Genomic DNA, 18,410 nt, shown 5'->3' with positions numbered 1-18,410 from the left:
CATGATCCCAGAGATACCATTTACATTTAACACATTGTACCAGCAGTGCTGCTGATTGGGCATACAACCCAAAACAGTCCGATTGTCTGGAAAAAAAAACTAAGGACAGAAAGTTCAGTTCAAAATGTCAGTAATGTCATTGTGTGCATCTGTAAGAATGATAACAGTGGGCTAATTAAACTGTAAGCAACTGATTTTCATTAAACACAAGGTAAAATCAATTTCACAACACCTGATTTTCTTCTGTTTTAGTATGTTCTAGTATTGTGTAATTCCATTGGAACACCCTTGGATTCAAAATATATTGACATTGGTAAGTGTATAAATTTGATTTGATGAAAATATAAAAATTCAGGTAGTGCTTTGCATTCAAAATGTGAATAAGAGTTGTCACTGTTTGATTTGGTCAGTTTCTTCATGTACAACTGTTTCAAATTCCTTTACATTTGGACCAAATTTAATACTACAAAACTATCTTTTGAAAAAGGAACTGGGCAAAAAAACTATTGCCAAGGTAGCAGAGGAGGTTTAAAATTGGCAGGAATGGTGGAGTGAGCCGTTCACATTATCTTCCCACCACTGTTTCAGATTTACCATTGGCCGTATCATTGGTGGATGACCAGCCTATCCTTCAGCCAATTGGGGGTTTAAGTGGCCAGTAAGATTGGAATCTTATCAAACAGGATGACTGTCAAGGATATCCTGATGGACTGAGAAAAATAAGGGAATCCTTTCCTGGTCAGCCATCCACTGGCTTTCGTGGAGACTCCCCTTCAGTGGCCACTGTTTCTAGTGACATTACTATGAAGAGCTAGTAACCATCTGATTGGTTGGCATCTCCTGCTCATCCTCTCTTAAAGGGGTGAAAGTTATATCTGTTGGCATGATCAATTCAAAATTCAGTTAAGGCTTCCATTACAATGGAAATGGAGTTGACCCTGAAATTAGGCCTGATGGGTGGGACCACTTTGTTACTATTCAAATAATATATGCACTCCAAAGGTTAAATTACAAGGTTTACAGAGACATATTACCTGAAATTTAGAAGGATGAAAGGTGACTTGATAGAAAATTTTCAAGATCTTCAAACAAGTCGTAGATTGGAAGGAGCTATTTTTGTTAGTTGGGCAGTTTAGGACTTGGCATCATTGTTCAAAATATGAAGCCAGACCTTTCGGGATTAGGAAACACTGTTTCATCTAATGGGTGGTAGAAGTTTGGTACAGACTTTCATCGATGGCAGTTGGTATTAGATCTTGGATGTTAATGAATATTAGCACAGTGATGTCCACTAGTAACTAGTCAATTTTGCTCATTTTAGGGAAGGCCGTAGTCAAAACTGGAATGCTTAATCATAACACCAAACTGGCCCCAATGAATGTGCAGGTGTAATCCATGATGTGGTGGGTTCACTACTTATAGTCATTTATATAAATGAATAGGATGTGAGCTTAAGAGGTATAGTTAGTGAGTTTGCAGATGACACCAAAATTGGAGGTATAGTGGACGTGAAGAAGGTTACCTCAGATTACAACGGGATCTTGATCAGATGAGCCAATGGGCTGAGAAGTGGCAGATGGAGTTTAATTTAGATAAATTTGAGGTGCTGCATTTTGTGAAAGCACATCTTAGCAGGACTTATACACTTAATGGTATAGTCGTAAGGACTGTTGCTGAAGAAAGGACTTTGGAGTGCAGGTTCATAGCTCCTTGAAAGTAGAGTCACAGGTAGATAGGATAGTGAAGAACGCGTTCGGTATGCCAGGGAGGTCATGTTGTGGCTGTACAGGACATTGGTTAGGCCACTTTTGGAGTATTGTGTGCAATTCTTGTCTCCTTCCTATCGGAAGGATGTTGTGAAACTTGAAAGGGTTCAGAAAAGATTTACAAGGATGTTGCCAGGGTTGGAGGATTTGAGCAATAGGGAGAGGTTGAATAGACTGGGGCTGTTTTCCCTGGACCGTCGGAAGCTGAGGGGTGATCTTATAGAGGTTTATAAAATCATGAGCGGCATGAATAGCATAAATAGACAAAGTATTTTCCCTGGGGTAGAGGAGTCCAGAACTAGAGGGCATAGGTTTAGGGTGAGAGGGGAAAGATATAAAAGAGACCTAAGGGGCAACTTTTTCACGTGTGGTGTGTGTGTGGAATGAGCTGCCCGAGGAAGTGGTGGAGGTTAGTACAATTGTAACATTTAAAAGGCACCTGGTATAGGACTGGAAAGGTTTGGGGGGAATATGGACCAGGTGCTGGCAGGTGGGACTAGATTAGGTTAGGCTATCTGGTCAGCATGGACGAGTTGGACCGAAGGGTCTGTTTCCATGCTGTATATCTCTATAACTCTATGATGGCTGCAGGAAACACTGTTAAGCTCAGCATGCTACATTGATGTTTTTGTGTCGCCGATATCACAGTGCTAGGGATGAGGGGGCCAGGGAGTCTGGGAGCAAGGCAAAGATAATGGCTGGGCCTGATGAAGCAAACCCTGCCTTTCCCAGTGGTGTCTGTAAAGTTAGATCCTTTAGCTGCTACTCGTTTGCCAGTCTCTGCCATGTCGCCTGGCCCTCTTCAGAGGAGGTTTACAACAATGATCGCAGGGTGAAGGCTTGTCACAAAAGGACCAGTTGAGGACTTTAGGTTTGTACTTTGATGGAGTTTAGAAGGATGAGGGGTAATCTCATTGAAGCTTACAGAATACTTAGAAACCTGGATGGAGTGGATGTGGAGATGTTTCTGCTAATACGAGAGACTAGGACCTTGGGGCATAGCCTCGAAGAGATGAATGATCCTTGAGAACTGAGATGAGGAGGAATTTCTTCAGCGAGAAGGTGCTGAATCTGGAACTCACTGCCAGAGAGAGCTATGGAGGCTAAGTTATTGAAGGCATTTAAGATACAGCTGGATAGGTTTGTGATTGGTAAGGGATCAACGTAACAGGGAGAAGGCATGAGAGTGGGGTTGAGAAACATATCAGCCATGATCAAATAGTGGAGCAGATTTGATGGGCCAAATGGCCTAATTCTGTTCTTATATCTTATGCCTTTATGATCTTCAGCTGTCCTGGAACTGAAAGACCATACCAAGTATCTGGGGCTACTGCTCTGCTTGTTTCATCGACAGCTCGTATTTCTATTGCTACTGAAGTGGGATACATTGCATGGTTTGCAATAGCACATTGCACATGTTCCAGAGACCACTGTGTGCTTGTGCCAGTTACAACACTGCGGTGTTCCTGTGCAGTAAGTTTCTGTTATGTGGATAGGGCAGTTATACACACTTCTGTCGCTTTCAAATGACATAGGCTTTCTCTTTGCCCATGCACCTATATCATTCACAACCACTCAAAACAGCTGGTAACTTTGTTTTGATCGACATTATACTTTCTAATCTTCAGAAAAGATTCTGTTATAAAGATTTACCAATTCAATGATGGAGTATTATAGAATCACAGAGACGTACAGCACGGAAACAGACCCTTCGGTCCAACTTGCGCATGCCGACCAGATATCCCAACCTAATCTAGTCTCACCTGCTAGCACACGGCCCACATCCCTCCAAACCCTTCCTATTCATATACCCATCCAGATACCTTTTAAATGTTGCAATTGTACCAGCCTCTACCACTTCCTCTGGCAGCTCATTCCATACACGTACCACTCTCTGCATGAAAAAGTTGCCCCTTAGGTCTCATTTATATCTTTCCCCTCTCATCCTAAACCTATGCCCTCTAGTTCTGGACTCCCTCACCCAAAAGAGAAAAGATCTTATCTGTTTATCCTATCCATGCCCCTCAAGATTTTATAAACCTCTATAAGATCACCGCTCAGCCTCCGACGCTCTAGGGAAAACAGACCTAGCCTATTCAACCTCTTTCAACATGGCTTTATGCGTGGGAAATCATTTCTCACAAACTTGATTGAGTTTTTGAAGAAGTAACAAAGAAGATTGATGAGGGCAGAGCAGTAGATGTGATCTATATGGACTTCAGTAAGGCGTTCGACAAGGTTTCCCATGGGAGACTGATTAGCAAGATTAGATCTCATGGAATAAAGGGAGAACTAGCCATTTGGATACAGAACTGGCTCAAAGGTAGAAGACAGAGGGTGGTGGTGGAGGGTTGTTTTTCAGATTGGAGGCCTGTGACCAGTGGAGTGCCACCAGGATCGGTGCTGGGTCCTCTACTTTTTGTCATTTACATAAATGATTTGGATGTGAGCATAAGAGGTACAGTTAGTAAGTTTGCAGATGACACCAAAATTGGAGGTTTAGTGGACAGCGAAGAGGGTTACCTCAGATTACAACAGGATCTGGACAGATGGGCCAATGGGCTGAGAAGTGGCAGATGGAGTTTAATTCAGATAAATGAGAGGTGCTGCATTTTGGGAAAGCAAATCTTAGCAGGACTTATACACTTAATGGTAAGGTCCTAGGGAGTGTTGCTGAACAAAGAGACCTTGAAGTGCAGGTTCATAGCTCCTTGAAAGTGGAGTCGCAGGTAGATAGGATAGTGAAGAAGGCGTTTGGGATGCTTTCCTTTATTGGTCAGAGTATTGAGTACAGGAGTTGGGAGGTCATGTTGCGGCTGTACAGGACATTGGTTAGGCCACTGTTGGAATATTGCATGCAATTCTGGTCTTCTTCCTATTGGAAAGATGTTGTGAAACTTGAAAGGGTTCAGAAAAGATTTACAAGGATGTTGCCAGGATTGGAGGATTTGAGCTATAATGAGAGGCTGAACAGGCTGTGGCTGTTTTCCCTAGAGCGTTGGAGGCTGAGGTTTACAGAGGTTACAGAGGTTATAAGGTTTTGTAAACCTTATAGAGGTTTACAAAATTATGAGGGGCATGGATAGGGTAAATCGGCAAAGTCTTTTCCCTGGGCCTGGGTCCAGAACTGGTGGGCATTGGTTTAGGGTGAGAGGGGAAAGATGTAAAAGAGATCTACCGGGCAACATTTTCACGCAGAGGATGGTACGTGTATGGAATGAGCTGCCAGAGGAAGTGTTGGAGGCTGGTACAATTGCAACATTTAAGAGGCATTTGGATGTGTATATGAATAGGAAGGGTTTGGAGGGATATGGGCCGGGTGCTGGCAGGTGGGTCTAGATTGGGTTGGGATATCTGGTCGGCATGGACAGGTTGGACCGAAGGGTCTGTTTCAATGCTGTACATCCCTATGACTCTATGACTCTCTGACTCTCGGAATAGCTCACATCCTCCAACCCTTGCAACATCTATGTACTGTAAATCTTTTCTGAACCCTTTCAAGTTTCACAACATCTTTCTGATAGAAAGGATAGGAAGGAGAAAAGGCTGAACGAATCCAAGATGGAGGACAGGGAAAATTTCTGGCTGTAACAGCTGCTCCTGTTTTAGGGAATTTTCGGTGTTGGAGGTGATTTCCTTGAATTGCAGGAGCAGCAATTATTGTTTTATATGCTGTGGCATTGTTTTGGAACTTTGGAAAAAAAAAGTCACAGCAACAGCACTTTTAAAAGGGAGAGGAGCAAACAAAGGTAGCACATGGTCAGGCAGTGCAGGAGAGAGAGAGAGAGAGAGAGAGAAAGAAACCTATATTGCTAACTGGCACAGCAGTGAACCTGCGCAGTTATTGCCTTTGCTATTTGAATTCATGTATCGCTGGACATCGGAGTGTATCTGGGAAAATTAACAAACAGTGAAATTAGCAACTGATCTTGGAGGAACCTGTTTGGGAGAGGTCACAGCACAGAAACAGAGTATTGTTTTGTAGAATTTGTTCACCTTTATAACCTACTAGAAAATGGTAAAATTATCAGTGAACTATTAATATCTGATATTTTATTTGGTTCAAGTCACAATTAAAAACCTTGATAGGAAAGTAACTAAAAGGTTACTTGAACTGCTTATACATATAAAGTAACAGAAATCTCACAACTGAGTGTTTTTTCAATTGAGAGATTTGTTTTCTATAGTGTGATGGCTGTGCATTACCATGAAAAAGTAGATGACTAAAATAAAGGTTCAGTTAACATGTTAAAAATGGTTCTAGAATGTTTTGTGTTCTGAATACCTGTCTGCTAATCCTGTAATTCCCAGAGTGGAAGGATGTGGAAAGAAATTATTTTCCTAATTTATACAAAGTGAAGAGTTTCAACCTTTGCAAATTTCTCGGTATTTAGTGTGACAGTAATTAGACTGACACTATTTTCCTTTGCGTGTTATGTATCTATTATTCCTAATCATGTATATTTGAGAATATTAAGGATTTGAATGTTTAGATTTGACCGAGAGAAATTAAACAATGCATTGATACTTATGTATTATTACCGTCTTATTGTCTGTCACATACTTAATTTCACTGTTTCATTGACCTTGCTAGGCGGTTGGGTCTTTGTTTGGTGCTAGTCATTACTGTCATTTATCCAAAGCACTACTTAGGTATAGATATTTCAGTAATGAATACCTTTAACTTGATTGAAGAGTAAATATGTAGGTTGAGGTTTTTAGTCTTGCTTCTGAATGAGTTATGTTGTCTCGCTAGCCTGTTTTAACAGTGAAACCTTTCATCAGAAGAAGCCAAGTATTCTTCTCTTTTTCTGTCTCAGTGACATCCTGCAAAATTCTTTTTCAGTGTGGTAAACCTTCCATACACAAGAGCAGTAGGATGTTGAGAAAATTTAATGTGTTTAGCTGACATAATGCTGGAAATAAAATGGTGTAAGAGTTTGGAGTTCTCATCCTCTGTGCTTTGAAGTCTAGCCAGCTTCTCCATTCAGACATACTTGGTGTCCAGAAAGCTGGAAAGTATCTCAATAATTTTTTTTTTAAAGTTCACAGGCACTCTACATTAATTGGCAAGAAAACTTTATTATGTGATGACAGATTTAAAGTATCTGAATGTAAACCCAAAAGCGTTAACAGTCTGACTTTATTATTCATTTGCTATTTTATTATGGTGAAAGAATTGGCCATAACTAATGTTCTTTATGTTTAGATTATTAAACCTTTAATTTCATAAATTCATAAAAAGATTTTACCTTTTTATGTAGGTTTAATATTTTGAATTACATTTTGGATTTGCCCAGAAAAAAAGTATAGATTATTATGTAAGAATTAAAATGATTAATTTTAATTCGTAATATTGAAAACCACGTTTATAAGAAACTTAAAAATGTCAGTTAACTCTTGAACAAATGAGATACTGCCAGCATTTAAAACAGCTTATAAAGCACACAGACAGCAATTTCTCCCAACCCTGAATTTCTTAAAGAACCTTTATAAACTGACTCAAATCTAGGGACCTTTCTTTGAATTTAACTTCTCACACAAACTTTCTATTCAATTTGTTACTAACCTATTCACCACTTTTACAAAAATTGCAAGAATTTTGTAACCTATTTGTAGTAGTATTTCTAAGTTTTCAACATCTCCGTGTGGATCTGTGGGCCTTGAAGAGCTCTCTATTTATGGTTTGGTCTTTGTAGTGATGGATTGAATTGGGATCTTTTGTAAGTTTTGAATTTTTGCAGCATTAATTAAATATTGTTTTCAAACTTAATTCAGTGCAAAAACAAATTTTACAAAGGTTTTTTGAAATTTGTTTTGATGTTTACATGATGTCTCAATGTTTAATACATTCTTGAGCTATAAATGTCTTTCACATCCTTCATCACACTTTAAATATTTAATGTCTGGCTCTGAACTTGCTTTGCTGCAGTGAGTGTGTAACTGTGATGAATATGTTATATCACATGTTTGATGGAGAATGTAATTCAGATTCTACATGAAACATATATTGGCACCTGTGAGAGCTGACCTTGAGATGTAGTTTGTGATTCAGGAAAGATGTTAGACTTCATTATTAAAATGTCAACATTTGTAGATGTTGAAAAATATAGAGCTGAATGTACCATTTTGAGCTGAGTTTTTTGTTGAAGGAGCCATCTACCATGGCTTGCAGTGATCTTTCTCATGCAGTCTTGAGACACTTATCTAATCAAGTATGCAACCAGGCTCTCTAATGCACTTCTCGTGTAATTGTCCAGAATGAGAGGTGGAATTGTTAATACTGCTGCTTCCATACTTAAAAACACAGCTGCACACCATTTCAAACACTGTAAGCCAGGAACTGCTCATCACATTGTGGTGCTCCACTGTTATTGCTGAAGACTGATTCAGAAACCAATGCTTTGTCCCTATTTCATGGACAGGGTCTTGTAGATGCTGGTGGTGAAATGGTGGGCAAGAGGGTCATTCTTTTATGTGCTGACTGCTGTAGAAAGGCCATTGTACCAGACGGAGCCAGACTGAATAGTGGCCATGGTTAGTGGTTTGCCCTGGGTTTACATGAACACCTAGCATTGCAGGAAGACAGTTAAGTATTTTCATGCGGACTGAGAAAGGTGGTGGCAGACACCTGCCTCTTAACTCCCTATGAAGAGAAAATTCTCGAACTGGCGGAGAACTTCACAACTTGCTCATGTTGGCATGGGAAAATCTCAATGTCCAACCAACCCAATAAGCATTCTTGTGATGTGCCGTTGTCCCATTAACACTGATGTTAGGTCATTCTTAATATTCACAACCTTTTTATCCCACTAGCCCTTTCACTTCTGAGGAGAAAGTCACTGAACCCTCAATGAATATAGAGGTTTATAAAATCTTGAAGGGCATAGATAAAGTGAATAGCCAAGGGCTTTTTCCAAGGTTAGGTGAGTCCAAAATTAAAGGGTGAATGGTTTAAGGTGAGAGGGGAAAGATTTAAAAGGGACTGAAGGATCAACTTCTTCACACGGAGGATGGTGCATGTATGGAATGAACTGCCAAATTGGACTTGTTCAGTTTAGGTTACTTGATTGGCATGGACGACTTGGACCAAAGGGTCTATTTCTGTACTGTATGACTCTTTGATTCTATGACAAAGTGAGGACTGCAGATACTGGAGAGTCAGAGTCGAAAAGTGTGGCATTGGAAAAGCACAGCAGGTCAGGCAGCATCTGAGGACCAGCAGAGTCAACGTTTCTGGCATAAGCCCTTCTGACTCTATGACTTGACCTGCACTCATCACCAGCTCAGAGACTTCCACCTCAGTGGGTACTCAATATAGATTAGACGAGGGAAGACTATGGTGAGCACATCACTGACACATGTCTACCAGTGTCTGTGGCATTTGGAAAATTGCTGGAGACCTGCTCATTTCCAGGCAGAAGACAATCTCATGGTTTCACCCATTAATTTCTTTGTTTAAATACACAGATAAGCACATAATAACACACTGGTTTGTCCCAGGCAGTTGATAAGCTGGATTGAAGGACGGCGAAGTCTACCAATGGTAACAGTACAGTACTGGCTCCAGCATGTCTGCATCTGGCTGTCTCCATGGAGAGGTTGGTGACTGCCATAGTAATTGAGGTCCGGCACACTAAGTATCTGTTGAATATGCATGTGGATTTGAACTTGATTGCTTGGCCATAGAAACTCTGCATCGATGCAAAGACAAAAGGGGCCAGGGACTTCAACCTTATTCCAGGTGGCTCCTCGTCTCAGCGAGACAGATTGCTGCTCATAGGGAGGAGGAACCACATGCAGAATCTCCTTAGAAGCTTCTTCTCAGAACTGTCCAGAAGTATCCCCCTTCTTGTGATCGCAGAGCCTTCAGAATTTCCAGTTTCGGCTGGTCAGCTTTTATATGAACAGGCACTTTCAGTAGACCTGGGTCATTTTGGCCAACATTCTGTTGGGGATGACTGCTCAAGTCTTCTAGGTCAACAGGGCCAACCAGTGCATGAGCAGATGATCCCTGGGAAATGTCACAAAGAGAACTTCATTTCATTCAAGGTACTCCTGAGCACTGACATCAATCACAACGAAGACATTTCATTACCTAGCTAGGTAACATCATCAGTGGTGACCTCCAAGTGAAGTGAAGCTGTTGTCTCCTGCTTTCTATTTATATCTTTCTCCTGGATGGGGTTCCTGGGGTTTGTGGTGATGTCATTTCCTGTTCGTTTTCTGAGGGATTGATAAATGGCATCTAGATCTATGTGTTTGTTTATGGCGTTGTGGTTGGAGTGCCAGGCCTCTAGGAATTCTCTGGCATGTCTTTGCTTAGCCTGTCCCAGGATAGATGTGTTGTCCCAGTCAGAATGGTGGTTTTTTTTCATCTGTGTGTAGGGCTACGAGGGAGAAAGGGTCGTGTCTTTTTGTGGCTAGCTGGTGTTCACGTATCCTGGTGGCTAACTTTCTTCCTGTTTGTCCTACGTAGTGTTTGTGGCAGTCTTTGCATGGAATTTTGTAGATGACGTTGGTTTTGTCCATGGGTTGTACTGGGTCTTTTAAGTTTGTTAGTTTTTGTTTGAGAGTGTCGGTGGGTTTGTGTGCTACTAGGATTCCGAGGGGTCTCAGTAGTCTGGCTGTCATTTCTGAAACTTCTTTGATGTATGGTAAGGTGGTTACAGCTTCTGGTTGTGTTTGGTCTGCTTGTCGTAGTTTGTTCTTGAGGAATCTGCGGACTGTGTTTTTTGAGTATCCGTTCTTCTTGAATACGTCGTATAGGTGGTTCTCCTCTGTTTTGCGTAGCTTGTCTGTGCTGCAGCGTGTGGTGGCTCATTGGAATAGTGTTCTGATACAGCTTCGTTTGTGTGTGTTGTGATGGTTGCTAGTGCAGTTGAGTATTTGGTCAGTGTTTGTCAGTTTTCTGTATACGCAGGTTTGTAGTTCTCCGTTGTCCTTTCTTTCTACTGTGACATTCAGAAATGCGAGTTTGTTGTCAGTTTCTTTCTCCTTGGTGAACTTTATGCCTGTGAGGGTGTTGTTGATGATGTTAAATGTCTCCTCTATCTTGTTTCGTGTCATGTAATGCTTTAAGACAATGTAACGTGATCTTCCCAGGGAGGTTCATTTCAGTACTTCTTACTAATTCATGGGAAATGGGCTTTATTGGATGGGTCAGCATTTATTGGAGAGGGAATGAATGTTTTGTGTGGCTATTACACAGTTGATTTTGGACATAAGATGGCAAGGTTTCAACTTTATGTTCTTGTGAGTGATATGCACCTCAGGCGGCGACTGCAGGATTGTTTCCTTTGCACCGCTGTCCTTGTGGTTTCTGTGACCTTTCAGGCACCCAGTTCCATTTCTGCAACTGTTCTTCATCATCATTAGTGTTCTCAAGTTATCCTTGGAGCCTATGGCTTTGTGAATTCCCATGGCCTGTTGACCCTACACACCCACCTACAGAGAGGCCAGAGCATTAGTGACCTTTGAGACATTCTCACCTCTCCTCTGTTCTCTGTTGCTTCCTCCTCACCCACTTCCCCTGGGCTCCAAGAAATGAAAGGAAAATTGGAAGTAGCATGGAAATGAGGCTAATTGAGAGTTTGCTAGGATACAATTACATGGAAATAAGGAAGTCATACTCAATAGCGAGATTCTAAAGTTATTGTTTAGAGCTTATAGGAAAAAATTGAATTTTTTTTCCCTATGTCAGGATTCTAATTTTTTTTCATTCTTGCTATATTTTTCCAACATTTTGTCCATTGCCCATGCAATGCCAGGGAGGTGAAAATTCCATCCATTGTACGAAGTAAATCTCACATGCAATATTTTGAGTATTTATGGAAATAATAGCACTAAGCTTGAATGCTGGATTATTTAGTGACATGCAAGTCCAGTTCAGTGGAAAGGTGACACATTGTCAAGTATTGCCATGTCTTTAAAAAAACCTGAAAGCATGCATACATCACTGATATGCCTTCTTTTCAGCAGAATTTCAAGAGCCTGAGGCAGTTCTTTGTATAGGCCTTATATACAAAGTTCTGGTCTCTGATCCTAGGAATCTTTCATTAACATCGTTGTCAGTGTTTTACCTGCTACTGTCAGGAGTCAGCACTGAGAAGCATGAGAATAGGCAGGAAAGGGACAGCACTCACCCAGTAATCAAAAGGATAAGCCCTTGTTATCAAAAATGATCAGATGTTGTATTTTTTATTGATGAACCTTTTTGTTTTTCATTCATTTATAGGATTGGGTATCGTTGCCTGTGCCAGTCAATTCAAGAAATAAATCGTACAATTTTTCTTTGGTTTATAAGATCAAAACACGAATGCTGGCAATCAATAGACATTGATGGGTGGGGGTGGAGGGGGATGATTTTGTTAGATTACAAAGAATAAGAATGATGGTGGCAATTACTAAACTGGGAAAGCTGGTGGGTGCTCAGAAAATGCTTCATTGATCCAACTTTCATTCGCCTTTGGATATGGTAATGAGCCAGGATTCTTGTGAATTAACCTAATGAATGCAAGGTGAGAAACTTGGTAAAAAATGTATTTTTTCAGCATTAATCTTCAATTCTCCCCCTCTACAAATAAAGCCTAATGCTTTTTTTTCTGATATATTTGTACTGAGCCCCATTGTTCCTTTGTGGGAGATTTCAATACCCATCACCAAAATTGGCTTGATGCAACACTAATGACTAATCTGGTTGATTCTTGAAAGACATAGATTCCAGGCAGACTTATGAAAAGTAGTGAGGGAACCAACACCAGAGAAAAAATACTCATTAGTTTAACCAATTTATCTCTTGTTGAAGCCATATTACCATAAGACATAGGAGCAGAAGTGAGGCCAATCAGCCGGTCGTGTCTACTCCACCATTCAATCATGGCTGATAAGTTTCTCAACCCCATTTTCCCGCCTTCTCCCTGTAACCATTGATTTCCGTGATAGTCAAGAATCTGTTTATCTCAGTCTTAAATATACTCAATGACCTGGCCTCCACAGTCTTTTGTGGCAATGAATTCCATAATTTCATCACTCTCTGTTCTACAAGGTCTTCTCTTTACTCAAAGGCTGTGCCCTGGGGCCCTAGTCTCTCCTACCAATGTTCTCAACATCTACTCTGTCCAGGCTATTCAGTATTCTGTATGTTTCAAAAGATCCTGTCTCAGAGAGTCACGACGCAAAACTCGAAATGAAATACCAACCTAGTGAACCTTCATCTCATGGCTACATTAATATAAACAAGCGGAAGCAGCATCCTATGGACAGAACAAAGCAATCAACAACCAACACAGTAAAGTTCTACAGCATGCAGCACCTAATTGTGAATGGTGATGGACAAATAAGCAACCAATTAGAGGAAGTAAAAAGCCATATTGACTATCCCTAATCAGTCCTGATGAAGGGCTTATATCCGAAACATCAATTCTCCTGTTCCTCTGATGCTGCCTGACCTGCTGTGCTTTCCCAGCACCATATTGTCAACACTATTGATTAACCTTTATTATTCCTTGCCTTTCCAAATGCATGTAAATCCTGTAGCTCAGAATCCTTTCCAATAACTTACCCACCACTTCTATAGTTCCCTGGCTTTTCCTTAAATAATGGCACCACATTAGCCAACCTCCAGTCTTCTGGCACCTCACCCATGGCTGTCAATAATACAAATATCTCACAAAGGGCCCACCAATCTCTTCCTTAACTTCCCACAAAGTTCTGGGGAACACCTGATCACTTCCTGGGGATTTATCTACCTTGATACATTTTAAGACCTTCAGCACCCCTTGTTCTGTAATATGTACTCTCTTATAGATATTGCTATTTATTTCTCCAAGCTCCATAGCTTCCATATCCTTCTGCACAATAAATACTGATGTGAAATATTTGTTTAGTATCTCACCCATCTTCTGTGGTTCCACACGTAGATTGCCACATTGATCTTTAAGGACCCTATTCTCTCCCTAGTTACTCTTTTGCCCTTAATGTACTCATAGAATCTCTTTGAATTTTCCTGAACTCCTTGCCAGAGCTATCTCATGACCCCTTTTGCCCTCTTGATTTCCCTCTTAAGTATACTTCTGTTGCTGTTATACTCCTCTAGGGACTCGTTCGATCCCAGCTGTCTATACCTGACATATACCTCCTTCTTTTGCTTAACCAGAGCCTGAACTTCTGTAGTCATCCAGCATTTTCTACACCTAACATGCTTGCCCTTCACACTAACGGAAACATACTGTCTCTGAAATCTCATTCTCTCATATTTAAAGGCCTCCCACTTCCTAACTGTCCCCTTACCTGTGAATAGCCTCCCTCAATCAATTTTTGAAAGTTCCTATTACTGTCAAAATTGGCCTTTCTCCAATTTAGAGCTTTAACTTTTTCATCAATTCTATCCTTTTCCTTAACTATTTTAAAACTAATAGAATTATGATCACTTGCCCCAAAGTACTCCCCCGCTGACACCTCAGACAATTGCCCAGCCTTATTTCCCAACAGAAGGTCAATTGTTGCCCTTTCTCTAATAGGTATATCTACATATTGAATAAGAAAGTTTTCTTGTACAAACGTAACAAATTCCTCCCCACTCAAGCCCTTAACACTATGACAGTCCCAGTCTATGTTTGGAAAGTTAAACTCCCCTACCATTTCAGCCCTGTTTTTCTTACAGGTATCTGAGATGTCCTTATATATTTGCTTCTCAATTTTCCTTTGACTATTGGGGGGCTTATAATACAGTCCCAACAAGGTAATCATCCTTTTCTTATTTCTCCGTTCTGCCCATGTAACTTCACTTGACGATCTCTCAAAAATATCCTCTCTACAGTTGTAAGTTATCCCTAACCAAAAGCACCACTTCCTTTCTATCCTTCCTATAGCACCTATACTCCCGAACGTTGAGCTGCCGGTCCTGTCCATCCCTGAGCCATCTTTCTGTAATAGCTATGAAATGATAATTTTTAAATTTAATGTTGCTTTCACTATCTGTGAACCTTCTTTGCAGCTGTAATATCTTCGCTCTGTCCTATTACCCTATGCACTTTGTATGGTATGATCTACTTGTACTGCATACAAAGCAAAACTTTTCACTGTACCTAGGTACATCTGACAATAATAAATCAAATCCTCGTCCCATATTCCTAACCATGCCCTAAGTTAATCTGCCTTACCTGTCAGGCCTCTTGCATTGCAGTAAATGCAGTTTAATTATCAGTCTTGCTTTGTTCTCTGCCAAGCTCTTGTCTGCCTTGACTATTTGACTTGTTCCCCTTATCTACTGTGCCATATTTTTTGGAGCAGGATTGTTGACCAGACACTGTCAGACACTCTGATACTTAAATTGTTCTCATGGATACGTAGAGTGGAACTTTCTAACAATGCAGTATCTCTCAGTTTAGAATTTATGCTCTAGTTCTGACATATTGTTGAATCGTTCCAAACCAAGAATGCAGACAACTAAGTCAAGCTGATGTATAATGGGAACAAAACCTTAATTCATGATTAATAAAGAGCAGCCATTATTTCATTATGTTAAGCGATTCTTGTTAAAGAAAAAATGATCCAAACATGACTTTGTTTGGTATTGTATTGGAATGTATCATGAGCGTATTTTTTCATTAATTTATTTTTTCTTATTGTTATGACTGACTTAGGAGGGACAGAGTTGAATCCTTGTTCCACTCTCCCATTGTTCACAACAAAGTTTGAATTTTTAAAATGGAGATAATGAGTTCATTTCAGACATATATAAAATGGAGCATCAGAAACTAGTCAACCAGGTTCTTTAAGTAACATCTAATGAGCTAGTTTATTGCAAAGATGTAACGATTATTTATAGAAGGTATGAACTGTACAGAGATATGAAACTAACCTTCATGAAAGTAATACACACGCACACACACACACCTTGCAAGTGTAAATCTTCAAACAAAAATTTGTTAATGATTTTTTAAGTACACAAGATTCAACAAATATAAGGCACAGTGAAACACAACGGTGCTGGCTACATTGGATTTATAATGGTATTATTGCCAAAGTTAATTTCTAATTGACTTTTAAACTGTCTTATAATAACACTATTATTTTTGCTTTAGATCCACTGTTTATAGCTATGACAAAAACACATGTAATTGTGGCTTCTAAGGAAGCATTTTACATCTGGCAATATCGTGTCGCCAAGAAACTCACAGCAATGGAAATCAACCAGGTCGCACGAACAAGGAAGGAGGGGCGGGAAAGGTTAGTGTTATCAATTTTTAGCGATACAACAAAGTTAGCTTTACAGAAGGATGTGTCAGACAATGTTAGCATCAGCCACAGTTCCTTTTCTTGATTGCTGGCTGGTACCTCTGTATGCAAATAAATGTTGATTAAGGGCAGGCTGGATTTGGTCATAAATCTCCCTATGATTGATTTCTGTGCTGGCATTCACTATATAGACTCATGCACAAACAAGCACCTCTTGGAGGATTGACGACTCCTGTGAAAATGTAACATGAGTTGTTGCCTTTAGTAGAACAGTTACTTTCTTTTTAAAATTCACTTTAATGTCTTGTGCAAAATGCTTTAGTTAAAGAATTATGATCCTACTATGCAGGTAGCCACTGTTCTTTGTTGTCTTTACAGCAATGAAGACAAGCTTCAAAGTGAATTTTTAATTCCATTTATTTGGATGAAATGTGTAAAATTACCTGATGTAAGATAGGTATTTTCCTTTTCTGTTTCTTCCTACTGTCTGCTGTGCCAACATGCACATGGTTTCATCACTGTCTCCCTCAGCGTGTGATGTAGAGAATTGTACTTTGTATTTGGAGGTTAGTTTTCAATAAAAGTCTGAATTTATCTTGTGAAATGGAATTTGACAACGGCTTTTTAGATTAGATTAGATTAGATTAGATTACTTTACAGTGTGGAAACAGGCCCTTCGGCCCAACAAGTCCACACCGACCCGCCGAAGCGCAACCCACCCATACCCCTACACATCTACCCCTTACCTACCACTACGGGCAATTTAGCATGGCCAATTCACCTGACCTGCACATCTTTGGACTGTGGGAGGAAACCGGAGCACCCGGAGGAAACCCACGCAGACACGGGGAGAATGTGCAAACTCCACACAGTCAGTCGCCTGAGGCGGGAATTGAACCCGGGTCTCTGGCGCTGCGAGGCAGCAGTGCTAACCACTGTGCCACCGTGCCGCTTTTAGGATGACATCTTAATTTTCTGTCTCATTGGAATCTTAATAGCCAGTAATTGATTATGACAAAATCATTCGTGTGTTAATTCTCTTTAAATTTAATTATAGAATAATGCTTATGTTTTTTGTTGTTTATAAACTAATATTTGCACTGTGGATACTCTGGCATCCTTAATTTTTGAAAGAAAATTTCTAACAAAGAAACTTGATTTTTTCTTTCTCATACAAACAGAATTTATCACGTTGATGATGAATCATCAGTTGCAGGAGACAGTACTGTGGATTTCAGCAAAACTTTGTCGGTAATTGTTGCTTTTGTATTTGATGAAATAACTGCACCTTGTTTGTGTTGCTGACTTGTTTCTGGGAGAATGCTAGAATGTCATTGAGAGATTGAAAAAGTTTGTAAAACACATAAGTAATATGTCTGTTTACCACTCATACTTTTACTTAATGTTCCTATGACCCATTTCTTTCGGGGGAAGGTACTTTATTATCATAGTTAAACTGGACTTTTGCAGTGCATTTGGGAGCCTTGTTGAAATTTTGACAGCTTGTAAATCTGACAGCTAACTGAGAATGAGCAAAGCCAGCTCTTGAAGATCAGTGCATTTTTAAAAGGCAGGAAAGTGGAATTGAGGATTATAAGATAGAAATTGAATGGTGGAACAGATTCAGTGGGCCAAATGGCCGACTACACCTCCGACTTCTTATGGTCTTATGGGTTAAGGATCTTAAATTGAGTAATCCCCTTGACATCATGTGCTTGCATAACTGTTATGTATGTTCTACTCATAAGGACATAGAAAAAAGAATATATGTCAGATTGGAGATCTGTATTTTCAAAATTCTGTATCCAGGAGTCACCTTATGAGAGCATATAGTTGGAGAACTTTGTGTTGGTTGAATACTTCAAAAAATGAAATTCATTTGCCTGGTTTTTGAACATGAGGATTGAATTGCCATAAGTTTGGACTCTAAGAAATGAGGTGGTTTGCTGAAGGTGATTGGTATTTGGGAGCTTGAGTTCCACAGAGGAAGAACAATGAATGGTTTATGTTTAGTTTGTATCCCTATATTGGGTTTATGAGGAAGGGAAAGATATGCTTTTAGTTTCATTTTTGAGTTCTGTGATTGTTGGATTGTTTGGAGGTTTACTTATGTGCACATAAGTTAGATTTCTAAAACCTTGAGTGAATAGTTCAGAAACGAGTAGAAGAGTGAGGTGCTGAACTAGATATGTTGGTTCAAGATGTGTGATGATGTGATGAGGCTAGTGTTTTGCTGATGCCAACTCCTATTGACAGAAGGTAGAAGTTGTCACTGCTCATAGATCATGTCCTGAGGTATTGGGAGGTGATGTCCTTGTACACAAAGTGGCCTGGCAGAGCATTGTGATGTAATGTGCCACTGTGCAGTATTAACATTTTTGTAGTGAGACGTTTTCAGACAGT

The 18,410-nt window shown here is 40.0% G+C and overlaps 1 protein-coding gene across 2 annotated transcripts in view; it reads left to right on the top strand.

Moving 5' to 3' along the window:
• wdr35 (WD repeat domain 35) overlaps window positions 1-18,410 on the top strand; it is a 115,020-nt gene that overhangs the window by 28,408 nt on the left and 68,202 nt on the right. For both annotated transcript variants that reach the window (XM_043676517.2, XM_043676508.2), the window contains 3 exons: window positions 253-313; window positions 15,854-15,998; window positions 17,189-17,258. In XM_043676517.2, coding sequence (XP_043532452.1) covers window positions 253-313; window positions 15,854-15,998; window positions 17,189-17,258 — 276 coding nt within the window. The remainder of the gene's footprint in view (window positions 1-252; window positions 314-15,853; window positions 15,999-17,188; window positions 17,259-18,410) is intronic.

Source organism: Chiloscyllium plagiosum, unplaced genomic scaffold (genome assembly GCF_037043375.1).
Source record: "Chiloscyllium plagiosum isolate Xiang-an unplaced genomic scaffold, Cpla_swu_hap1 HiC_scaffold_3, whole genome shotgun sequence".
NCBI lineage: Eukaryota > Metazoa > Chordata > Chondrichthyes > Orectolobiformes > Hemiscylliidae > Chiloscyllium > Chiloscyllium plagiosum.
The sequence above is the reverse complement of the archived record's forward strand: the minus strand, read 5'-3'. Positions and strand labels throughout refer to the sequence as shown.